At 44.4% G+C, this 26,216-nt stretch overlaps 1 protein-coding gene across 1 annotated transcript in view; it reads left to right on the plus strand.

Moving 5' to 3' along the window:
• USP9X (ubiquitin specific peptidase 9 X-linked) overlaps positions 1 to 26,216 on the plus strand; it is a 316,376-nt gene that overhangs the window by 86,756 nt on the left and 203,404 nt on the right. The window contains 4 exon segments of the mRNA XM_075335516.1: positions 8,914 to 9,167; positions 18,847 to 18,992; positions 20,780 to 20,859; positions 22,814 to 22,926. Of these exon segments, the coding sequence (XP_075191631.1) occupies positions 9,072 to 9,167; positions 18,847 to 18,992; positions 20,780 to 20,859; positions 22,814 to 22,926 (435 nt within the window). The 5' untranslated portion in view covers positions 8,914 to 9,071.

The raw sequence follows: 26,216 nt of genomic DNA on the forward strand, positions 1-26,216 counted from the left end.
CACCTACTTCCTGGTCGGGTTTTTCTGCTCTCATGAATATTCATGAGCCAGGCAGGAGCTGCCGAGAGCAGAGGATGCACAGCGAATCGCAGGCAAGGTAAGTTGAACTTGAAAATATTTAATATGGCCGTGATTTTCTGGTACGTGTTTCACTGATCACACACGGATCACACCATAGTGTGGTTCGTGGGTCATAAGTGATGCCAGAAAAAAAACTGACTTGTCTCCGTGCAGAATCACGGCCACGCGTGCACGGAGACACGTTCAGTGAAAAATAACTGATGTGTGAGCAGACCCATTGATTATAATGGGTCTGCGTATGTCAGTGATTCTGGTACGTTTAAAAAAAAAAAAAAAAAAAACACAAACGTACCAGAATCACTGACGTGCGAAACAGGCCTAAAGGATTTTTTTCGGTGTGTTATTTACTGTCTCTTCCAGATTAGTGACGGCGTGTCATAGACGTTGCCATTACTAATCTTGGCGTTAGTGGCAGCTATGGGCTGCCACTAACTCCTTATTACCCCGATTGCCACTGCATCACGGCAATCGGGAAGAGCCGGTAACACGCTGGACTGTCTCATAGTAGATGCGATATTCTTGGCTGCAGGAGGGGGGGTGGGTTTGTTGTCATTAACCATGGCCCACACCCTCCCCAGCCTGAGAGTACCAGGCCCCTGCTGTGTGCTTACCTTGGCTGGACGGTAAAAGTTTGGCGGAGCCTACTTTTTTTTTATTTTTTTTAACTCTCTGCTCAATTTCCTCTTCCTCTCGTAATGACATCACTTCCTTGCAAAACGCAGTGTAGTGATGGTCACTATGTCCCGAAAAAACGCCAAATAATGCGGGAATAATGCAGGAAAAGGCAATGAAACGCACATTTGCTACCTGCGTTATCCACTGCGGTATTTCATGATTACATTACAGTCAATGGGGTAAAATACCGCAGGTACCTGCAGAAAAGAAGTGACATGCTCATTCTTTTTGCTGTGGAAATTCCGCGGCAAAACCTGTTGGTGAAAAAAACCTCAGTGTGCGCACACCATTTTTTTTTTTTTTTTTTTTTTTTTTTAAACCATAGGTTTTGCTGGGGAAGGGCTGCAGCAATGTTAGGCTATGTGCACACGCTGCGTTTTTTTGACGCTACGTTTTTGGCCGCTAAAAACGCTCAAACGCGGCAAAAAACGCATGCGTTTTTACCGCGATTAGGTGCGTTTTTGGCTGCGTTTTGCTGCGTTTTTGATCTCTGCGTTTTGCTGCGTTTTTCCAATGCATTGTATGGGGGGGGGGGGAATGCAGAAAAACGCAGGAAAGAATTGACATGTCCATTATTTTTTTTTTTTTTAAGCTCAAAAACGCAGCTTAAAAAAAAATTGTGTGCGGACAGCAAAAATGAAAACTCATAGACTTTGCTGGGGAAGCAAAGTCATGCAGTTTTGAGGCCAAAAACGCACCCGAAAAATGCACTGTGTGAACTTACCCTTATGAACATTTTCTGCAGCAAAACATGCTGCAACACCGCGGTAAAAACCCGCAGTGTGCGCACAGGGCCTTAATCATCAGATGCCAAACCTTCAAAGTTTCTGTAAACATAGCCTAAGGCCGAATGAGACTCTGTCTGCTTTTGTTTTTGCCACTTTAGTGTTTTAGTTTTATTTTTTGATTGCTCAGTTATTTTCCATACATGATTATGGGGGAAGCCATGCAGCCTGAGCTGCTGCTTTGCTGTAACAGCGGTTTAGAGAGAGCGTTTACCGTAGATGGATAACGTTAGAACCTGTGTCTGGAGGCGACTGATTAAAGGGTGAGGGTTAGTAAGATCAACCCTTATGTGCATTTCATAGTTGAAAGAAATTATCTGTGATTTCATGCCTTTCAGATAATGCAGAGAAATCCATGGTTTTCTTACTATGTAAATGAGGCGTTAAGATCTCTGGGCCAGACACTGATCTCCCGGGGAATCTGTCTGCAGGGCTTATTTGAGATTAAAGTGGGTGTTACCTGTGTGAGACATATTAGGGATTCTTTATTCTTACTGAAGAGCAGGGTAATAAAAAGAAGCTGTCACCAGGATTAGGGGTGCTTCACACACAGCGAGCTCGCTGCCGAGATCGCTGCTGAGTCACGCTTTTTGTGACGCAGCAGTGACCTCATTAGCGATCTCGCTGTGTGTGACACTGAGCAGCGATCTGGCCCCTGCTGCGAGATCGCTGCTCGTTACACACAGCCCTGGTTCGTTTTCTTCAAAGGCGCTCTCCCGCTGTGACACACAGATCGCTGTGTGTGACAGCGAGAGAGCGACAAATGAAGCGAGCAGGGAGCAGGAGCCGGCGTCTGACAGCTGAGGTAAGCTGTATCCAAGATAAACATCGGGTAACCAAGGTGGTTACCCGATATTTACCTTAGTTACCAGCCTCCGCAGCTCTCACGCTGCCTGTGCTGCCGGCTCCGGCTCTCTGCACATGTAGCTGCTGTACACATCGGGTTAATTAACCCGATGTGTACAGCAGCTAGGAGAGCAAGGAGCCAGCGCTAAGCAGTGTGCGCGGCTCCTTGCTCTCTGCACATGTAGCTGCATTACACATCGGGTTAATTAACCCGATGTGTACAGCAGCTAGGAGAGCAAGGAGCCAGCGCTAAGCAGTGTGCGCGGCTCCTTGCTCTCTGCACATGTAGCTGCATTACACATCGGGTTAATTAACCCGATGTGTACAGCAGCTAGGAGAGCAAGGAGCCAGCGCTCAGTGTGCGCGGCTCCCTGCTCCCTGCACACACAGCTAAGCGGTGTGCGCTGGTAACTAATGTAAACATCGGGTAACCATACCCGATGTTTACCTTAGTTACCAGTCTCCGCAGCTTCCAGACGGCGGCTCCGTGCAAGCGCAGCGTCGCTTGCACGTCGCTGCTGGCTGGGGGCTGTTCACTGGTCGCTGGTGAGATCTGCCTGTTTGACAGCTCACCAGCGACCATGTAGCGATGCAGCAGCGATCCTGACCAGGTCAGATCGCTGGTCGGATCGCTGCTGCATCGCTAAGTGAGAAGGTACCCTTACACCTCCCACCCAAACTATTTATACTGTATGTGCAGGTAGCTCCTTCAAAGACAAGTTTAGCAATATCTTTCTGGCCAATCTCCTCCATTAGGCTATGTGCACACAGTGCGTTTTTCTCGGCGTTTTTGCGCGTTTTTCGGGTGCGTTTTTGGCCTCAAAACTGCATGACTTTGCTTCCCCAGCAAAGTCTATGAGTTTTCATTTTTGCTGTCCCCACACAGCGTTTTTTTTCAGCTGCGTTTTTGTGGTGACCACAAAAGCGCAGCATGTCAATTATTCCAGCGTTTTTCACCGCGTTTTTCATCCATTGAGTGCAATGGGATGTTGAAAGACGCAATGAAAAACGCAAATAGCTGCGTTTTGGTGCGTTTCTAAGACCAAAAACGCAGCTATAAACGCAGGAGGTGGGTAGTAAAGTGACGTGTACAGGAAGAGGATTCCTTCTGTCAGTATATACAGAAGCGTGAATCCTCCCGGTACCGTCACCGCCGCTTCCATCTCCCGTCCTGTGCATGTATGCTGCCGTGCGGCGCCATGTCTGGCCGGGAGGTGGAAGCGGCTGCGAAAACAAAAGTGAACAGTAGTAAAAAAAAAAAAAAAAAGTTATACTCACCTGTCTGCAGGGTCCCGGTGCCATGCCCGCTCCCAGCTCCTCTCACGGTATCGCCACCCCCGCTCCGGCTGTGTACAGACGGCCGGGAAAGCTCCGATGGATGCAGGACCTGGCGATGGATCACGTGATGCAGTCACCTGACGCATCAGGTGATCGTAAGTATCGCGGTGACGCGGGCGCCCGGCCGGTATCAGCGGATTCGTCAGGAGACTTCATCCCTGATTACCGGCAGCTGCTGCAGCGATCGGACAGGATCAGACTCCCGCCCCATCGCTCCAGGAGCTGCCGGTAATCAGCACATAAGTGAGTATTATTATTATTTTTTTTTTTTTTTTTTTGCACCGATGCATCTGCTGATTGTATAAACGGCTTTTATACAATCAGCTGATGTGTGATGGGATTCAGGCACTTGATCCTGACACATCATCTGATCGCTTTGCCTTCCAGCAAACCGATCAGATGATATTGGATCCGGATTGGACGGCGCGGGACCCTGACCCAGGATTACTGCGGAGGGGGGGGTTCTTTATTTCAATAAAGATGGAGTCACTAATTTTGTTGTGTTTTATTTCTAATAAAAATATTTTTGTGTGTTGTGTTTTTTTTTTTATCTTTACTAGAAATTCATGGTGGCCATGTCTAATATTGGCGTAACACCATGAATTTCGGACTTAGGGCTAGCTGATAATATACAGATAGCCCTAACTCCATTATTACCTAGCTAGCCACCCGGCTTCAGGGCAGCTGGAAGAGTTGGATACAGCGCCAGAAGATGGCGCTTCTATGAAAGCGCCATTTTCTGGGGTGGCTGCGGGACTGCAATTCACAGCGGGGGTGCCCAGAAAGCATGGGTACCCTGCACTGTGGATTCCAATCCCCAGCTGCCTAGTTGTACCTGGCTGGACTTAAAAATTGGGCGAAGCTCACGTCAATTTTTTTTTTTAAATTATTTCATGAAATTCATGAAATAATTTAAAAAAAAAAAGGGCTTCTCTATATTTTTGGTTCCCAGCCGGGTACAAATAGGCAGCTGGGGGTTGGGGGCAGCCCGTACCTGCCTGCTGTACCCGGCTAGCATACAAAAATATGGCGAAGCCCACGTCATTTTTTTTGTTTGGGGGGGCAAAGAAATCCAGCATACAGTCCTGGAAGGAGGATGCTGAGCCTTGTAGTTCGACAGCTGCTGTCTGCTGTCCTGCATACACTATTGGATGGAGTATGCTGAGCCTTGTAGTTCTGCAGCTGTCTGCTCTTCTGCATACACTAGTGGAGAATGAAGAACACATTGAAGGAAATGACATCAGACCTTTTTTTTTTGTTCACTGATAAAAAACGCATAAGGACGCAGTGAGCAAAAACGCAGCAAAAAAACGCACCAAATCGCGGCAAAACGCGTGCGTTTTTTTGCCGCGTTTTTTCGACGCAGGTGCGTTTTTGTGCGTTTTTAGCGGCCAAAAACGCAGCGTCAAAAAAACGCAGTGTGTGCACGTACCCTTACTGAGAGATCTGTTAAAACTGATATGCAAATTGGGATAAAGGTCTGTGGTAGAGATGAAGCCTCTGTCACTCAAGCTCTATTACCCGCTCAGTGCTACATGCTGCTTGTGTGATTTTGGTCAAAGAAGCCCTTGGTCAAAAGGGAGGCAGCGGCATGGGATGCAGAATAGAACTGGAGTGAGAGGTTTCAGATCTACAAATGGCTCTTGTGTATGTCAATTAAAACACTGTTTTCTTAGTAGTGAAGGAACGGCCTAGCCATGTAAACTTATTGCTTGATTTGTCTTTGAAAAAGCTATATGTACCTATAAATGGACAAAAAAAGACTTTCATGCCAAAGCTTGAAACTACTAAAGAAAAAAAAAGTTTAAGCTGTTTTGCATATTAAAATGGCCGTTTTCATACCTGCCCAGTAGCCACGTCACGGCAATCTCATCTATCGTACTGGGTCCTACTCTAATTTACTACCTCTCTCGGGGTTTTAAAACCTACATATATGTGAAACGAGAGACCTGCCATTAATGGATAAAAACACCATATGCATATAAATTGTTTGTAGGTGAAATTTAGCTGGCAGATTTTCTCTAAAGGGAATCTGTCAACAGGTTTTGCAAGCAGCAAAATAGAGGAAATGAGCCCCCCAATTCCAACGATGTATCACTTCGTTTACTGGGTGCAGCTGTTGTGATGGTTCTTAGGGTATTTTCACACTTTAGCGATGCAGCAGCGATCCCACCAACGATCTGACCTGGTCAGGATCGCTGCTGCGTCGCTACATGGTCGCTGGCGAGCTGTCAAACAGGCAGATCTCACCAGTGACCAGCCCCCAGCCAGCAGCGACGTGCAAGCGACGCTGCGCTTGCACGGAGCCGGCGTCTGGAAGCTGCGGACACTGGTAACTAAGGTAAACATCGGGTATGGTTACCCGATGTTTACCTTAGTTACCAGCGCACACTGCTTAGCATGTGCAGGGAGCAGGAGCCGGCACTAGCAGCGTGAGAGCTGCGGAGGCTGGTAACGAAGGTAAATATCGGGTAACCACCTTGGTTACCCGATGTTTACCTTGGTTACAGCTTACCACAGGCTGTCAGACGCCGGCTCGATTGTTGCTCTCTCGCTGTCACACACAGCGATGTGTGCTTATCAGCGGGAGAGCAACAATAAAAAAAACGAACCAGGGCTGTGTGTAACGAGCAGCGATCTCACAGCAGGGGCCAGATCGCTGCTCAGTGTCACACACAGCGAGATCGCTAATGAGGTCACTGCTGCGTCACAAAAACCGTGACTCAGCAGCGATCTAAGCAGCGATCTCGCTCTGTGTGAAGTACCCCTTAGATGTAGCATAGCTCAGACAGCTAACCTTGCACCCACAACACCTCTCTTGTTGTCTATTGATAGTGATCTGTTTATCTGACGAGGAGGCATGGTCTGAGAACTGCTAGAGTGCACTGTAGTCATGAGTGATAATGTCTGGGTGATAAAATTGTCATAAGTAAATGGCCCACAGCTTGATAAGTGACACATCACTGAATTCAGTGGTTTAATCCCTACCTCATTCTGTCCTCAAATTACATGGCAAAAACCTGCTGACAGATTCCATTTAACCCTCCTGGTAAGTGGCTGTAAAAGACCAAAGTCAAAACCATGTGTTCATCCCGCTACTTCTTAATAAACATTTAAAATGTAGCACAAAATGAAAGGCTCTTATCTCAGGAATAATATAAAGGATTTTTGTTAAGAGTGGCGTTCTTATGGAGCAGTGAAAATCAGAGATGTGTAAATAGTGCAGTGGTCAGGTTTGGATTATGCTAGCCGAATAACTAGTACTATTCCAGTATTCGTCACGAATAACAAACCTAATGCGAGTCAATAGAGAACCCAGTTATTCGTGATGAATACTGGAATAGTATTCGGATAGCATAACCCGAACGTTTCACTATTTATCCATCTCTAGTGAGAATAAAATGAGAGCATAAACTGTTCACTTACCACCTGGTGACAAATCCTCATGAAGGCTCTTTAAAATCCAAGATCTTGTATTCAGGACTGTTACTGGTTTAAAAGGTGTCATGTCGTATTGTAAGGGGTTCTTGCTGTCCTCGTTGACCACCCCTTAACATGGTCTATAAATATTTTATTTTTCTACTGTGTTTCTCCAAAAATAAGACCCTGTCTTATACTTTTTTTTTTGCCCCCCCCCCCCCCCCCCCCCCAAAGCAGTAGGAGGTGGTTTTATTCTTGGAGAAACATGGTTGAGGGTAAGTTCCAGACTCGTGCGCACGCATCACATCCGGCGTTATAGAATGCTTCCGGTGCCAGGGAATGATGGGAGGAAGTCACATGTGTCTCCAGGTCCTGTAAGCTAGCAGTGCGGCAGGTCCTTGCGCTTCAACACACAGCCTTTCAGTTTTCTGCCGGCGAGAAGGTGTGTGTGTGTGTGTGTGTGTGTGTGTGTGTGTGTGTGTGTGTGTGTGTGTGTGTGTGTGTGTGTGTGTGTGTGTGTGTGTGTGTGTGCGAGCACTGCAGGTCCTCTGCTTGGCGTCTGGTGAGTGTGATTGAGGGGTGTCCGCTTTCTATAATGAAGTGTCCTGCAGTATCTTTAATTTAGCTGCATGGACACTTGATTACTGAACCGCAACTAGGGCTTATTTTTGGAGTAGGGCTTATATTTAAGCCTTGCTCCGAAAAATGCTGAAAATCCCCGTTGGGGATTATTTTTGGGGGCAGTATTATTTTTGGAAAAACACTGTAAACCCTTAGTACAACAGAACCTGCTAAAGTCTTTCATCAATTAGAATCCCAAATAATGATCTATAACAATCTGGAAGACTGTTTTCCTCCTTTTTTTTTTCTCTGGAACTAGGGTGTGTGGTAACAAACAAAGTTAAGGTAGCTCCTTATCACAAAATATATTTGCAAGGAATTGGGATCTCTATTCTTTTTTTTTTTTTTTTTTTTTTCCCTTCCTCACCCCGCCACTAAAAAAAAAAAAAAAAAGCTTTTTAACACTATTGCAATTCTATCCCACATCTCACCACAAATATAACTAAATAAAAGGATTGTCCACTACTTACATATTGATGAGGTCTAACGCTGGCACCCACATCGATCAGCTGTTGCCTCAGCCATGTTTCGGGCGTAAACGTTACATGGAGCAGAACATTTAGTGGCCACTCCTCCGCATTGTAGCTCTGGTCCAAAGAAAAGAATAGCCGATGTTGGGTACCCAGTCACATCGCTCTGCTCCTTAAGTTGTTAATATGGAGCTGGTATTGGCAGCAACAGCTGATTGTGGTAATGCCAAGTTTTGGAGCCTCACCGATCTATTAGGTCACCAATATAAAAATAGTGGCCTACCTCTTTTAAGTTTTGGCGCTCTCCTAAAAACAGTGGAGCCTCAGTTGCCGGACATATCCGTGTTATCAATGCTTCTAATAATAAGTAACCTTTAAAAGCTGTTCATGTGCACTTTATAGCCTTTCCTCTAACAAGCCTGGCACTTCTCTATCGAAATCCAAAAGAATTCGTAACAATATAGCAAATAATAACCTTCAGTGAGACTACATGATTGACAGGAGTGTTGCCCATTCTAATTTTGGGTTATCGTGCCTACATGTGCACTTTTCATAGTGTTGTTGTCATTCTTGAAAAATAGACTATTGATGGTGAACACAGTTTTGAAAAACTGTAAAATGCATTTTTCAGATCTCCTATACTAACCAGTTGGTGTTTTTTTTTCTTCTCTAAACAGGTTATGCAATGGTCTCTGCAAAACGTCCTGTGCTTGAGGTGGAGCTTCGTAAGACAGACCTATGCTGGCTTGTCATCTGTAATAAAGGGACTATAATTTCTTCTCTTACTACTGCTACATAAACAGACAAAATTGCAAAGATTTGCCCTGTGTCGAGTATGACAGCCACGACCCGTGGTTCTCCAGTTGGAGGGAATGAAAGCCAGGGCCAGGCTCCCGATGGACAGTCCCAGCCTCCAGTCCAACAGAATCAGGTATGAATTGTCCCTAAAGTTGTTCACATAACGAAAAAACATTTCCCCCAGAAAGAAAGAAACTAATTTATCTCTCCTCCTATACCAGTCTGTTTTGTACTGTTAATGATTGTTGTACGTATACCCTCTTGCACTTGTAAAGCGCCATGAAATAAATGGCGCTATAATAATAATAATAATAATAATAATATTTATTTAGGCTGTGTTTCCACGATCAGGGTTCACAGCGTTCTGGACGCAGCATGTTATCGCTGCATCCAAAACCCCGCGATGTACAGTACAAGCACGGTGGATGGGATGTCTAGAACCCCATGCCCACTGTGCTTCATTTGCCCACAGCGCAAACTGACATGCAGTGCGGCTTTCCAAGCAGCAGCATGACAACTACTGTGGAGCAGTGAGAACCGAGAGAGAAACTGTAGCAGACTGAACCCTGATCGAGGGCACGGGCAGCCGTGGTCGCCGTACCCTTGAAGTGAAAACTTTTTTTTTTTTCTTTAACCCCTTCACGACCTGCTGATTTTGCGCCTTCTAGGTTTTTTTCACCACTCTTCTTCTGAGAGACGTAACCTTTTTATTTTTCAGTTAATCTGGTCGTGTGCGGGATCTTTTTTTTTTTTTTTTTTTTTTCTTCTTTCGTGGAATGAGCTGTACTTTTAAATGAAACCATGAGTTTTACCATATAGTGTACTGAAAAAACGGCAAAAAAATTTCCAAATGCGCAAAAATTGCAAAAAACTGCAATTGCACTATTTGTTTTTGAGATATATTTTATTCACGGTGTCCCCTATATGGTAAAACTGATCTATCATTGTGATGCCTCGGGTCGATATAAGTTCGTAGACACCAAACATGTATAGCTTTACTTTTATCTAAGGGGTTAAACAAAAAAAAAGTTTGTCCGAAAAAAAGTGGCGTACGTTTTGCGCCATTTTCCGTGATCCGTAGTGTTCTCATTTTTCGGTATCTATGGCTCAAGGACTGCTTATTTTTTGCGTCTCGTGCTGACATTTTTAACAGTACCATTTTTGCGCAGATGCTACATTTTGATCGCCTTTTACTGCATTTAGTCCACAATTTGTGGCAACCAAAAACCGTAATTTTGGCATTTTGGAATTTTTTTGCTGCAACTCTGTGAACCGATCAGGTGAATTGATTTTATATTTTCATAAATCGGGATTTCTGAATGCGGCGATAGCAAGTGCGTGTGTGCGTGTGCGCGTGTGCGTGTGTGCGTGTGTGTGTGTTTTTTTACATTTTTTTTTAACCCTTTAATTTTCAATGGGGCGAAAGGAGGGTGGTTTGAACTTTTTTTTTCTTTTCTAATCCCCTAGGGGGCAATAAGGAGCAGTAGCCTGATCGCTAATTCTTTTCTCCTGATCAGAGCAGCACCACTCGACTATTTCTTACAGGACCTGAGTCATGTGAGCACAGGAGTCATCACATGACCCTCTGCTACCATGACAACCACCGGATCCACGTGATCACATCACGTGATTTCCGGTATTGGGTGGTGAGTACGGATATACCGCTATTGCCGTTAATATGGCGCTGTCACATCTTAACAGCGCCATTTAAGGGGATAAAAGGCATGGGCGGAAAGTAATTCCACTCGTGCCTAGCAGGCACACATGTCAGCTGTATAAATCAGCTGAGACGTGCGCTGATTGCCCCCCCCCCCTCCTCCCACAGCAGCAGGTGGGGAATAACACTGACTGCTAGTTCGTAACTTTACTGTCCACGGTCATTAAGGGGCTAATGCATTAAAGGGAAGGTGCCATAAAAAAAATTACAATATTTATATATGTATATGTGTGTGTATATATAAGTATGTGTGTGCATATAATAAATATATATTTTATAGAATATATATATTTTTTTATTTAAATGAAAAATATAAATTGGTAGTGTTTTAATATCTTGATCAATTGTTTTTAATGGAGCAAAATATGAAAAAGTAATTTAAAAAGTTTATTATGTTCCACTCCTAAACAGTAGGGGGAGCAGCTTCTGAAAAACAAGTGTACAACTAGCCTGGATTGCAACTGCAGTAAAATGGGTGGAATCTGCTCTCCTGTGTGTGATGTCACAGCTACCCCTCCCCTTCTGGGTGTTTCCAAAAGGAGAAGGGAGAATGAAGGTCACCGTGCGGAGCCATTTTGTTTGGGGACTGTAAAGTGTCACCAAGGACAGCTGGCACAGTGCTCTTTAATACTGTGTCCCATAGTGCTACATATAGTACACAGCTATGCTCTGCTATATCAGTGTGCAGTTATATTGCAGAGGTCTGTCAGTGTGTTCATTGCACAGCAGTGTGATTTCTCTGCTTTGCTTTGAACACAGCGGGGAGCGGAGATCTGTAGCCTGGCATTGTACTATAGCTGTTAGGCTGCAATCATCACTTTCTGCCACCAGTACTCACAATAATTATTAATACAAAAACTACAATCGTGGCACCTTCCCTTTTTAACCCCTTAATGACCCATGACGTACTAGGTGTACGTCGGCACACATCAGCTGATTTCAGCAGCTGACGTGTGCCTACAAGTTACGAGTGGAATCACATTTCACCCGCAACTTTTAACCACTTACGTCTCGCTGCCAAAATCTGGCAGCGAGATGTATATGCGCGCGGCCATTACTTTTACTTACCGCCGCCCCCACCGGAAGTCATGTGCGCGATCACGTGACTTCCGGTGGTTGCCATGGTAGCACAGGGTCATGTGAAGACTCCTGTAGCTAACATGAGTCACTTTCTCTCAATGCCGGAATAGTGCCAGCACTGAGAGTAAAGCAGCATATCTGCAGATCTCGACTCTGTAGCTGAGATCTACAGATATGGCAGTGATCGGATTGTTGTTCCATATAGCTCCTAGGGGGACTAGTAAAAATAAAAAAAAGTAAAAAAAAACCCTAAAAGTTCAAATCACCCCCCTTTTGCGCTATTGAAAATCAAAGGGTTAAAAAAATTAAAAAATATACACCTATTTGGTATCGCCGCGTTCAGAAATGTCCGATCTATCAAAATATAAAATCAATTAATTTGATCGGTAAATGCCGTAGCGGCAAAAAAATTCCAAACGACAAAATTACGTTTTGTGGTTGCCGCAAGTATTGCGCAAAATGCAATACCAGGTGATCGAAATGTAGCATCTACGCAAAAATAGTTCCATTAAAAGCGTCAGCTCGAGACGCAAAAAATAAGCCGTCACTGAGCCATAGATACCGAAAACTGAGAACGTTACAGGTTTCGGAAAATGACGCAAAATGTGCACCACTTTTTTTTTTTTTTTTTTTTTGGACAAACTTGTGAATTTTTTTAACCCCTTAGATACAAGTAAACCTATACTTGTTTACTTGTTTGGTGTCTATAAACTCATACTGACCTCCGGCATCACACCCACATCAGTTTTACCATATAGTGAACATGGTGAATAAAATTTCCCAAAAACTATTGTGCGATCACACTTTTTGCAGTTTTTCCACACGTGGAATTTTTTTGCTGTTTTCCAGTACACTATATGGTAAAACTTATGGTTTCATGTAAAAGTACAACTTGTCCCGCAAAAAACAAGCCCTCATATGGCAAGATTGACCAAAAAATAAAAAAGTTACAGGTCTCGGAAGAAGGGGAGCAAAAAAACAAAACAAAAACTGAAACCACCCGGGGGCTGAAGGGGTTAAGATATAACTAAATCACTAGCAATTTTGAGGCAAGAGTGTTGACAAAATGTCAGACACCCAGGTATTAAGATTCTCAAAAACTTGAACATAAGATACAGGATGAGAATAAATATATATATATATATATTATATATATATATATACACACTCACACAGTGGAACCTCGCTTAACGAGAATTTCGCTTAACACTAGAACTACTGAGGTAGTCATTTAGACTACTTTGCACCATGTATTTCTATATAGGTCTCATGAGTCCAGTAGTTCTAGTGTTAACAAGCAAAGCTTTCTGTAAATTTGTAACCCGCTTTCCGAGAAAGCTTTGCTGTACGAGCGAAATCCTCACCGCACACACTACATGTTCCAACCATCCACCGTGCACTGACCCGCACTTGCAGTTCACACAAACACACACATGTACACACGCACGCATGCACACACATACAGTATTATGCTCACCTTACCTTCCGTTCCACCGCCGGTCTCATGGTGCTTGTAGTTCCCGGGTACATCGCGGCGAACTAAAAGTACCATGAGGCCGGCGGTGGAGCAGAAGGTCAAGTGAGCATATAATATCTGTACCTTCCGTTTCATCGCCGGCCTCCTGGGTCCTGTAGTGCGCCGCTCTGCTCCGCTCCACTCCAGGCATCGGCATCCATAGCAACGAAGCAGGAACTTCCTGGTTCCTGTCACCGCTTGTCAAAGGCAGCGCGCTGGCCAATCAGAGGCAAGCCGCTCTGCCCTTGACGTCAGCGCTCTGGCAGGAAGTTCCGCCCTCGTCGTTATGGTTAACTGATACACTGCCCGCACCGGAGAACAGCAAGTCCCAGGAGACCGGCGATGGAACGCAAGGTAAGGTGAGCATATAATATGTGCGTGTGTGTATGTGCGTGTGTGTTTGTGCGTGTGTGTTTGTGCGTGTGTGTTTGTGCGTGTGTGTGTTTGTGCGTGTGTGTGTTTGTGCGTGTGTGTGTTTGTGCGTGTGTGTGTTTGTGCGTGTGTGTGTTTGTGCGTGTGTGTGTTTGTGCGTGTGTGTGTTTGTGCGTGTGTGTGTTTGTGCGTGTGTGTGTTTGTACGTGTGTGTTTGCACGTGTGTGTGTTTGCACGTGTGTGTTTGTACGTGTGTGTGTTTGTACATGTGTGTGTTTGTACGTGTGTGTGTTTGTACGTGTGTGTTTTGTACGTGTGTTTGTACGTGTGTGTGTGTACGTGTGTTTGTACGTGTGTGTGTGTGTGTTTGTACGTGTGTTTGTACGTGTGTGTGTTTGTACGTGTGTGTTTGTACGTGTGTGTGTGTGTTTGTACGTGTGTGTGTGTGTGTTTGTACGTGTGTGTGTGTGTTTGTACGTGTGTGTGTGTGTTTGTACGTGTGGGTGTGTTTGCACGTGTGTGTTTGCACGTGTGTGTGTTTGCACGTGTGTGTTTGTACGTGTGTTTGTACGTGTGTGTGTGTTTGTACGTGTGCGTGTGTTTTGTACGTGTGTGTGTGTTTTGTACGTGTGTGTGTGTGTGTGTGTGTGTGTGTGTGTGTTTGTACGTGTGTGGAATGACACAATACGGGACCAGGATGGGACATTTAACAAGTTGTGGAACGAATTGTCTGCATTGCAATGATTTCCTATGGGAAATCTTGCTTTGCTGAACGAGTAACTTCATTAACAAGCACAGTCCCAGAACGGATTGTTCTCGTTAAGCAAGGTTCCACTGTGTGTGTGTGTGTGTGTGTGTGTGTCTGCGTGTGTGTGTGTATATATGTGTATATATGTGTATATATGTAATATATTTTTATACGAAATTCCAGTAAAAATTGCAAAACCTGCGGCTTACACAGGAGTTTTTTAAAAAAAACAAAAAAAAAAACTATGCTCTTACGCCCTTCCTGACCGGCGACGAATATTTAGATTGAGGGAAAGCAAGTAGGTGCGAAGGTGTATTTAAATGTTTGGCCTCGCCATGATGGGCCGGGCCATGACTACCCATTGGCACCCCGTGATTATGTCACGGAGCTGCTGATAGTGGAGTTATGCACTCCCCACCGGTGCACTTTTAAGTTCCGCCTGCAGAGACAGGCAGTGGGATTTAACTGGTTAACAGGTGCGGGTGACTCTGAGTTGTTAGCTGCACATGTTGGCTGATCAGATCAGCTGATGTACAGGAAAGATGTGGGCTTGCATTAGGCTATGTGTCCACGAGAGAATGTTGCTGCGGATTTTAATGCCTCAAATTCCGCAGCTTTCCCCCAGAATCCGCACCTTAGCATAGCTGCGGATTTCGATGCGGATTTTGATGCGGATTTTGTCCAATGTGTTTCTGAATAAAGCTTTGACTGTTTTGAAGGCAAAAAAAAGTCTTTGTCATTTCCTGTCCCAACCCTCCTTTCTTCTCCATTATCCATTTTGTTAGCAGTCTCAGTGTGCTTATACAGAAAAGCTGCGGCCAACACCACTGGGCTCTTACATTCTAACAGGCTGTATATAATAACCCAGTGGTGGTGGCCGCAGCTTATAGCCAAAAAATGTGGTCCCATGTTCCCTTTCACTGTTATTTAAAAAAAAAAAAAAAAAAAATAAATGTGCTCCGCTGTATTTTCACTGTCCAGCCCGATGCAAGTGAGCAACTGGGGGCTGTGCTCAGCGGGATAAGGCTGAAGCATTCTCTGCCCCTCCCGCTGAGAAAAACAGTCCTCAGCTGCCCCTGAAAATGGCGGCTCCGTTGTGAAGCGCCATTCTCAGGTGCTGTACCGAGGCTCATCCAGCTGCCCTGATGCATTTGGCTGGCTGGGTAATACGGGGTTAATGCCAGTTTTCTGCAAACTGGCACTAAGCCCGAGGTTCATAATGTCATGCCTGTGTAGACACGGCCATTATGAACCTCCATTTGGTAATAAAGAAAACACAACACCTTTATTAAAAATTTTAATTGAAAGAAAAACACACAAACATCCCTGATTGCCATCTTTATTACTATCAAGCCTCAGAGGTTAATCCAGGACAATATCACAGGAAAGCTCTCTGCCGGCTGCTGGGAGCGGCAGAACTCACTGGCCGGGTCAGCTCAGTTCATAGCTGAGCTCGGGTCAGCTGACTTCAGAACATCCGCTGACCCGGGCACAGAAGTCAGCCGGTCAGCTGACTTAATTCGCGAGCGCGGGCGGGTCAGCTGAGTGCACATCGACAGCTGAATAGTCGGCCGATGTGCACTCATCTGACCCAGGCACGGACGTCAGCCGGTCCCAGCAGACGGAAGAGAGCTTTGCAGCATCTCGTACACTGACAGCTGCTGTGACCGGCTGACGTCAGTGCCCGGGTCAGCTGGGTGCACATCGGAGCTGTCATGGATTATCGTCGGGGGATTCAGGGAGTAATAAAGATGGCAATCAGGGATGTTTGTGTGTTTTTCTTTCAAATAAAATTTTTAAAAAAGTGTTTTCTTTTCTTTATTACCAAACGGAGGTTCATAATGGCCGTGTCTACACAGGCATGACATTATGAACCTCGGGCTTAGTGCCAGTTTGCAGAAAACTGGCAGTAACCCAGTTATATTACCCAGCCAGCCAAATGCATCAGGGCAGCTGGATGAGCCTCGGTACAGCACCTGAGAATGGCGCTTCACAACGGAGCCGCCATTTTCAGGGGCAGCTGAGGACTGTTTTTCTCAGCGGGAGGGGCAGAGAATGCTTCAGCCTTATCCCGCTGAGAAGCACAGCCCTCAGTTGCTTGCTTGCTTGCTTGCATCGGGCTGGACAGTGAAAATACAGCGGAGCACATTTTTTTTTTTTTTTTTAAAAAAAGAATTGTGAAAAAAGACCTGGGATCCTGTTTTGCCAGCTAAAAGCAAGCAGCCTGTAACTAGCTGCTTTTAGCTGGCAATCCAGAGTCCGGACACAACACGACTACACTGCCACTAGTCTACACTACAAAATGGTGAAACTTCCTCTTCCTGAACTATCCTACATCACTTCCTGCGGATTTGTTTGCGAGATCCGCACCAAATCCGCAGGAAAAAGAGCCTGTGGGAACAGACCTGCGGATTTTACACCTTGCATTGACTTGCATGGGAAAAATCCGCAACAAAATCCGCAACAATAATTGACATGCTGCAGATTTTTCCGGATCAAAATCCGCGGAAAAATCCGCAGCATGGGCACAGCATTTCCAAAATGCCATTGAAATGGCTTGGAAGTGCCGCTGCTGCAGATTTTCGGCAAATCCGCGGCAAAATCCGCGGTAAATCCGCAGTGTGGGCACATAGCCTTAAAGGGACACATATGACCTTGGACGTACCAGTATGTCCAAGGTTGTGAAGGAGTTAAAAGATTTATTGCAACAAAGAAAGTAGCTTTAGGCCCTGTGCGCACTAGAAATAGGATTTTTCTCAAGAAATTTTGAGTCTGAAAGATTAGCGCACTTGCGGTAAAAAAAAACTCACCAATAACGCACCGAAAACTGCATGCGTTTTTACCGCGGTTTTGTTGTTTTTTCTGCAGGTTGGTCCCTGCGTTTTTTTACCATTTATCTATGGCAAAAAACGCAGGTATCGGCAGAAAAGAAGTGACATGCACGTTCTTTTTCTCAAGAAATTCTGCAGAAAGAATGTTCTTGAGAAAAAGTGTGCGCACAGCTATTTTTGTTTTCCATAGGTTTTGCTGGGGAATGTCTGCAGAAAGCTTCCAACCATTTTCTTAAAAGATTTCTGCAGCAAAAACACAGTGCGGACAAGGCCTTAGCGTAACATTTCATTTTCATAAGGCTTAATAGTTTAAAATTGCACAACAAATCATGGGGCTCATTTTCTCAGGGATAAATGTGGTCAGACACTATTAGCACACATAGCAGGGAACACAATTTGACTGTTGCAGCACAATTTTTGCTGACCTAGATTGTGTATGGCACGTTGCATTTGCAGAACCCCTGAGGTGCCAAAACAGATGAGACCTCCCATGAGTAACCTCATTTTTGGAAACTACACCACTTGAGGAATTTTTCTAGGGGTGCAAATGTGTATCTTGAATCTACTAGTAAAAATATATATATATATATATATATATATATATATATATATATATATATATATATATATATATATATATATATATATATATATATATATATATATATATATATATATATATATATATATATATATATATAATATTAAAATAAAAAATCCCACTGGTGCAAATTGTAGTTGTCCTATAAGTCACCAGTCTCAGATAATCTGTCGTTACCACCACAGGATTGAAATATTAAACCCTAACGTATAGCGATCAAGGTGGTGTAAAGGATATTCACACTGGAGGACAACCAATCATAGCACACTTGCATAGTAATATATGTTGTATAGTTATATATAATATACCACATTCAACCTCAGTGAGGATATTACATTGATTTATTCCCTGGTTGCAATATTAGTCCAAGTTTCCAAGTGTCAGATTAATAAAATCACATATCCAAAGATCACTTTAGTCACGCCATCCTCAATGTGACTTTGTAGAACTTGAAATCCAGAGAGATACCGCTAAGACAGAGCCCCGTCCGGCAGCTGTGACCTTACTGTCCATACTCCACACGAGGTGCTCTGGATCGTCGAATGTGACGTCACCTGTGCAAATTAGGATGTGCAGCTGTACAGTACCCTGTGAAGTCCTACATGTTTCAGAGAACCGCTGTCTCAATCAGTGATGTGTGCTGTCAATCAGTTCTGGGGGCTCAGATACGACCATCACTCACTGTATACTGAGCAGTGATTTTAAAGCCACTCCTGTGCCACCTCTGTAACTGGAAGCCGAATGCTGCTGGGAGGAATAAAGTTAATTTCCTCCCAGCAGTAGAGTTCTAATTACCAGTGATCATGCAGGTTTAAAACTCTATTCACCTGTAGATTAACCCCATTTCTGCAGGGTAATAGCAATTTACCTTTTAAGGGGTGTCCATCCATTGGACTTGTTTTTACTATTGATTTTGTAATTTGTGTACCTTCTCTTGTTTGCCTTAGACCTCCTCACCTGATTCGTCCAATGAGAATTCTCCAGTCAGCCCTCCAGATGAGCAGGAACAAGGGGACGCACCACCTCCACTCGAAGATGAGGAACCCGCTTTTCCTCACACTGATCTGGCCAAGCTGGATGACATGATCAACAGGTATTTTTTTTTTATTTTCTGAATTAGCAAATCTTCACATTTGTCCATTATAAACTTGTGGAGCTGGTGTGCCCCATAGCTCTAAATTGCTTGCTCGCTATGATTCACACAATATATATCCTATGCTTGGCCGTTCACTGACGCCCTCTTCAGTATTGTCCAAGTGAGTGTGGCTAGAGAGCATGCAATGTGCGCTGTGATTTCCCCCCCATATTGGCCAAACAGAGACTATACATATCATTTTTGTAAAGTTGTGTACTATGCCTATATATAATTGCCTTTTGTACAATTATGGACAAAGATTTTGAGGCTAATGCAGTGGAACCTTGGATTAAGAGTAACTTGGTTTGAGAGTGTTTTGCAAGACAAGCAAAGCTTTCTAAAAATTTGTAACTTGGTTTAAGAGCAATGCTGTGCAATAAGAGCAAATAACTGAAGTAGAATTCTAAGCATTTCATGCGGTTTTAAACTTTTATTGTCCTACGTTAAGTTTATGGAAAGACTCTCAATATTTACAGTTTTGACCCTTATTGTACAAGACTTCGGCAATTCAACTGGGATATAAACTTTTGGGCCAAATCCTGATCGATGGCAACTTATTCTTGCCTAAGCAGTGCTTGGAGTTTATCCATGTTTTGTGTTGTGTGGGTTTTTTTTTTTTTATCTACTTGCTTTTTGAGAAATGACCACAGGGTCTCATTGGGCTTGAAATCTGGTGAGTTTCCTGGCCACGGACCAAAAATGTCAGAGCTAGTTGGTCATCATTTTTGCCCGGTGACCTGGTGCTCCATCATGCTGGAGAAAGCATTGTTCATAACCAAATTGCTCCATGACCAGTGAGCGCGTGGCGCTGTGTATTTAGTGTTGTCAGGACGCTTCGGAATTGTCGCAGAAGTAGTGTAGTGGTCAGCGTGGGAACGGGAAAAGCTGAAGCTACTGTCAAACAGGAAAGGAGTCAAACTGTGCTTATCGCCGATTGGCCTACACTCCTCCCTCCGCCAGTCAGTCTCCTAATTTACTGCCAGCAGTCACTGTGTTTCGGATGTCAGCACATGTGCAATACAAGACTTTGGGAAGTTAAAGAAAACAAACAAACCTGAACTCTTCTTTCTCTCACTTTTTAATTACTCAGACATTATGGACAGCAGCAAAGACCCTCGTTTTTTTGGACTGTCCTTAAATTTATGGGTGGTTGGAAAGCTAGACAAAGTGGTGTTTTCCAGTTTCACAGCAGGAAGTTTCACATGGCTGTTAAAATAGAGAAACAGTGAAGACCCTTCAACTAACTTTTATTAAACAGCCAAAGCTTTCATTAATAAAGTTGATGGATTTTTTTTTTTTTTTTAAATACTCCGTACTGTTTTTCAGGAGTATGTTGCCATACATCTTCGTAACATTTTGCATCATACATCTGCAGGTGTATTCTATATACATCTGCACTTGTTTGCAATCAGTAGTGACCCAGTGAAATTAATCAACAGGATGGGTAAATCATTTTTGGGTCAAAAGCTTCACACCTAGAAGACTTGATGCCACTTTCTGATGTAAATTCGTTTTTTTTTTTTTTGTTTTTTTTTTTTTGTTCCTTGCACAGCCTTTCAAAGTCTCACTCACTTGTGTCATTGCTGGCTTAAAACTGTTGCAAAGTTTTTGTGCCACTAAGCGTTTTACAAATGTGTGCTCTTTTCAACACTAGTTTTCTGGCATGAACCCTTTTAATTAGTAACATTGTTTGCCTAAAAGTATTTCCCCTAAATTTACTTGCTGAAATCAAATTTGTTTTCTAGACCTCGTTGGGTTGTTCCAGTTTTACCGAAAGGTGAATTAGAAGTTCTTTTAGAAGCTGCTATTGATCTTAGTAAAAAAGGTATGTTCAAAGGGGGAAACCTGCTGTTAGTTTGTGTGGATTTTTTTGTTTGTTTTTTTTTTAAATTACTAAAAATATCTTGAGTCCATAATTTATACTGAGAAGCTGTATGATTTCTCATATGTACTGTATTTTCTGGCGTAGAAGACTACCCCAAAATTTAGAGATAAAGAAAATAGTAATGGGGTCCGTCTTATATTCCAGTGTTGTCTTGCCAGCGGTGATGAAGCCGGGTCACGAGACAGGGGCGGTGCTGGTGGAGTCTGTGCCTGGCAGCGGTGGGGTCTGTGCTGGCTGTGTGGAGCAGGCAGGTGTCCCAGATGCTCTGTCGGTGGTCCGGGCTTCAAAGAAATTGCGCCTTGAGCGGCGCGTGCGCAAATGGAGCTCTCAGCTGAGGGCTCAATCTGCACATGCGCTGACTCCGGGGACCACAATTTGAAGCCAGGGTATCTGGGACATCCGACGCACGGCTTCCGCTGCCAGCACAGCTAGCCAGCCGCCCGCATGGAGAGACAGCCAGCCACACAGAGAGCCGCCCTTCCGCACAGACAGCCTCCAGCCACTTATAATCCGGTACCTAATTATACACCCTATAAGACGATACCCGGCGTATAAGATGACCTCCGACAGTAACTTGCGATTTTAATTCTTTTTGCCACAATATGTACAATCACTGTACGGATCTCATAGGGGAATGAGTCCAAATCAATGGCGAGCAGCGCCTGCTGTGTGGATAGGATTATTGGTACACCACAAACCTGAAATATTAAATGATTTATTGCTTCCCACAGACGTCTAATATTACTACAATTCCACCATATGTGTAACATGTCTGCGCCGGGGTCTCCACATCTCCAGCACGTATCCAGGGAACCCCAAATTCCCTACACTGACCAAAATCATCTCATTGATTAATGTAAACTGCCTATCAGAGAAAATAATTGCTTCATCTAATAATATATCGCGATTTAAAAAATAAAATAAAAATGTGGAACATTTGGTTGTATTTCCGTTTCAACACTTATCAAATAACTGTAGATTTATATATATATATATATATATATATATATATATATACCGTATATATAATATTTCCCCCTACTCCCTCCCCTCCCCCCCCCATAATAATGTGCTGATTGTTAAGAATTTATTGTCAATATGATATGATATTTGACACATTTTGTAAATAAAAACCATTTGGTTTAAAAAAGACGACCTCCGACTTTTCGAAAAGATTTTCAGGGGTTAAAAAGTCATCTTATACGCCGGAAAATACGTTATGTGCAACCAAAACAGTTAGGCTGTGTGCACCCTGTGTGTTTTTTGCCTAGTTTCTTGCTGCATTTTGTTTTTTTTAGAAATCTGCAAGGGAATCCTGCTATCAGCAAAGTCTGAGAATTCTGAAATGTTGTGCACACTTTCAGGATTTTTTTCCTTACAGAAAAAATCTGCAGGATGTCGCTTCTTTCTGTCAATTTTTTTTCCTGCGTTTTCACCATTGAAAACGATGAAGAAAAAAGCGGCAAAAAACGTGCTGTTTTTTTTCCCTAGCAGCGTTTTTCGTGCCGGAACATGTAGATTGTCTGCAACATGTGCACATAACCTTAGTCTGTACTGTGATTTGTGCTTGTCGTTTACGGTCTGCCATAGACTTCAATAACCATTTATATGCGAAATATTGTCATTTTGTGTTATATCTGACTGGTGTGTCGCTATGGGGTTTCAAAACTGTAATTAAGAATAATTCAGGTTTGCTACTTTGATACAGGGATACAGTAAAAAAAAAACATGCTTATGGTAGAGAAAGCCATGAAGATAGAAAAGTCATAAATCTTTGCACTGTTAACTCTTATTTTATTGGATAAAAAGCATATAACCTTTTTTGTGTGTTTTAGCTTTTACTTTGTATTTATTTTATTTATGTATTTATTTTCCCCCTCGACCCTTCACATAGGCCTTGATGTGAAAAGTGAAGCCTGCCAACGATTTTTTAGAGATGGTCTAACGATATCCTTTACCAAAATTCTCACTGATGAGGCAGTGAGCGGCTGGAAGTTTGAGATCCATGTAAGTATTTTTTACTTTGTATTCCATAGGAGAAAAAAAGGTAAATTGTATGCATTTGTCATTTTCATAGCCGCAGTTCTTGAAAGTGTAACTTCAATTGTTTATTTCTTAATGTTTTGCCATTTTAAATTTTCAGTTTTGTGTAATTTTTTCTTTTGCAATTACTCTTGTTTCATCTGTATTCCATAGAAGATTTATGTGGCTTTTTTTTCTTTCCATTACTTTCCTTGAAAGAGTGTGATTGTCCTTCTCCCCCCCCCCCCCACAAAAAATAAATTTGACACAAAAAATCAATAAAAAAAAAATTAAACCTGAAATTTAAATTCAAAAGCATTGTTTAAAGGGAATCTGTCACCACATTTGACCGGTCTAAACTATTAATATGGGCATACAGGTAATGGAATGCTAAAAGAAAAAATCCATACATGTATGTTTATATTAAACCTTGTTGTGGATAAATCATCTTTTATCACTTTATGTAGATGAGCTCTTCCAGGCCATGGGGCAGATGCTACCTGCAAGGTAACTCCGCCTCCAGAGATTATTTTACACAAAAGGAGGTGTTACCAGTGATGTATGGCTGCTCTCTTCAGAGCGGTGTGTGATAACTGACACATCTCTGCTTTATTCTCACAGGCAGCCTGTGTTACATTATTTTCTTTATCGTTCCTTTGGGAGACCCAGACCATGGGTGTTTAGCTTCTGCCTCCGGAGGACACACAAAGTACTACACTTAAAAGTGTAGCTCCTCCCTCTGAGCTTATACACCCCCTGGTAGCCAGTTCTAGCCAGTTTATCGCTTTGTGTTAAGGAGGCCATACATCCACACATGCATTCTCATCTAATTTGTTTGACTTTTGGTAAGAGTTTGAAGAAAAGCGGGTCCATGTCTGGACTCCCGACATGTCCCTTCTCACCCCACTGTGTCGGCGGTGTTGTTAAGGTTGATTTACAAGGCTGAAGCCTTACATGCTGCGCTCCTTCACCATCCCTTCTGGGCTCTGGCTTGAAGTGGGAGCCAGCACGGTCTCCATGCCTGGCAGGAGTCCGGTCTCCATCCACAGCCCCTTGAGGATTCTGTTGGACCGGAGCACTCATCCCCAGGAACATGGCCCTGCGTCTCAGCAGCTAAGTACCTGAGACGTTTATGTTGGGGGTCCAGGTTCTTTATTGTAAGGGGAGAGTATGCTGTATGTGATTGTTTTTAACTTTTCCGGCGGGTTCTCCAGCTTTTGCCAGATAACCGCGCCGATGGTGCCTGCTTGTCGGCCTCGCCGATTTTAAATTTAGGCCCCGGCTTCGCCGGAGGCCTAGTTTTGTTTTCCTGCCCTTGCATGTCACTCATGCAGAGGGACAGGTTCGGCTCCTCCCGGCAGCCGTTCTACACAGGGGAGGGACACTCCCCACTGCTGGGGCGTCCCTCCTTCCCTGCAGGTCTCTATAGCCCTCCAGTTCCCGCTCTTTTATAGGAAAGCCCCCTCTCTTCTCAGGCAGAGTTCACTCTGCTCTGGGACATCCTGCATTCTGCATCTCTGCTGAGGTGCTGCGCACTGGGGGACCGGGCTTCGGGATCTGGAGGGCACACAACACCGCGCTCAGCGGTCTGGTAAGCCACAGCCGGTCTCCGGTTGTGGACCTTTGTATATTCTCCCTGGGGTTCATTCTCTGCAAAGCCCCCACTCCAGCAGCATGTCTCACACAAGGAGCAAGGCTCCAAAGCTTTATGCTGCATGCACTGCATGTAAGCTCCTGCTGCCCGAGCCGAGCATTTATCCACACTGTGATGGTTGCTCTAACTTGGCGGTGCCACAGCCTGGAGTCTCACCCCCAGTGGTCTCTCAGGCTGCTGCTGCTGCACCTGTGACTGAACCCCCGGCCTGGGTAGAGTCCTTTTCTAGGTCCATATCCCAGTCATTTGCTGAGTCCATGGGACTTTTGTCCAGGACTTTGATGAATATGCATCAGCCCCCCTCACAGGGTGCCTCTAATACTCTTGACAGAGGACTCCTATCCTCTGACCTCCGTCCATCAGAGCTCACGGAGGATTCATCATCTGATCCCAGACCCCGTCCTTCTAAGAGAAGGCGCAGGGTTTCCTCCCCCTCCCCACTCCACGGCTCTGTCTCAAGAGCTGACTCTCAAGAGGAGGAGGATGCCCTCACTGGGGGCTCAGAGGCTATGTATCCCATCGATTTCTCTGAGGGTGACTCGGACCTTAGTGATTTTATTGCGTCTATTAATTTTGTGCTGGATCTCAATCCGCCAGTGTCAGAGGAGCAACTCTCTTTGGCAGAAAAACATCAGTTTACCTCACCTAAGAGAATGAAGAGTGTGTTCTTTAACCACTCCAGTTTTCAGACCGCTGTGACCAAACCCAGGGCCTGCCCTGACAAACGCTTTCCAAAGCGTGGTTCTGATGACCGGTTTCCATTTCCACCTGAGGTGGTCAAGGAGTGGTCTCACTCCCCAAAGGTAGACCCACCGGTGTCTAGGCTCTCAGCCCGGACCGTTGTGTCGGTGGCTGACGGCACCTCACTTAAGGATTCCACTGACCGTCAGATTGACCTTCTGGCCAAATCTGTGTATGAAGCTGCGGGGGCCGCGGTTTCCCCGACTTTTGCAGCAGTGTGGGCTCTCAAAGCCATCTCTGCTTCTCTAGAGGAGATGCATTCCCTCACCAAGGAATCTATGCCTGAGATGGTTACCTTAACTGCTCAGGCTTCAGCTTTTTCATCTTATGCCATGTCTGCCATGCTAGAGGCTGCTCACCGCACTGCGGTTGCTTCAGCTAATTCTCTTGTTATCCGCAGGATTTTGTGGCTTCGAGAGTGGAAGGCAGATGCTTCTTCCAAGAAGTTTCTTGCTGGGCTCCCTTTTGCTGGTTCACGGCTGTTTGGTGAACAGATGGATGAAATCATTAAAGAAGCTACTGGCGGGAAGAGTACTTCCATGCCACAAACCAAGACCAGGAAACCCGCCCAGGGTAGGAATCAATCGAGGTTTCTTTCCTCTCGTTCCTCCAACTGGTCATCCTCTAAGCCTTCCGCCTCGTCCGCTAACTCAGCCAAGGATCAGAAATCCAACTGGTGCCCGAAAGCGCGTCCGCAGAAGACAGCAGGAGGTTCTGCCACTAAGGCAGCTTCCTCATGACTCTCGGCCCGCTCCAACCACGTCCTTAGTCGGTGGCAGGCTCTCCCACTTTGGCGACACTTGGTTAAAGCAAGTGTCCGATCAGTGGGTGAGAGACATCATATCTCACGGCTACAGGATAGAATTCTCTTCCAGCCCTC

The sequence above is a fragment of the Anomaloglossus baeobatrachus genome, chromosome 2 (genome assembly GCF_048569485.1).
Source record: "Anomaloglossus baeobatrachus isolate aAnoBae1 chromosome 2, aAnoBae1.hap1, whole genome shotgun sequence".
NCBI classification, from domain to species: domain Eukaryota; kingdom Metazoa; phylum Chordata; class Amphibia; order Anura; family Aromobatidae; genus Anomaloglossus; species Anomaloglossus baeobatrachus.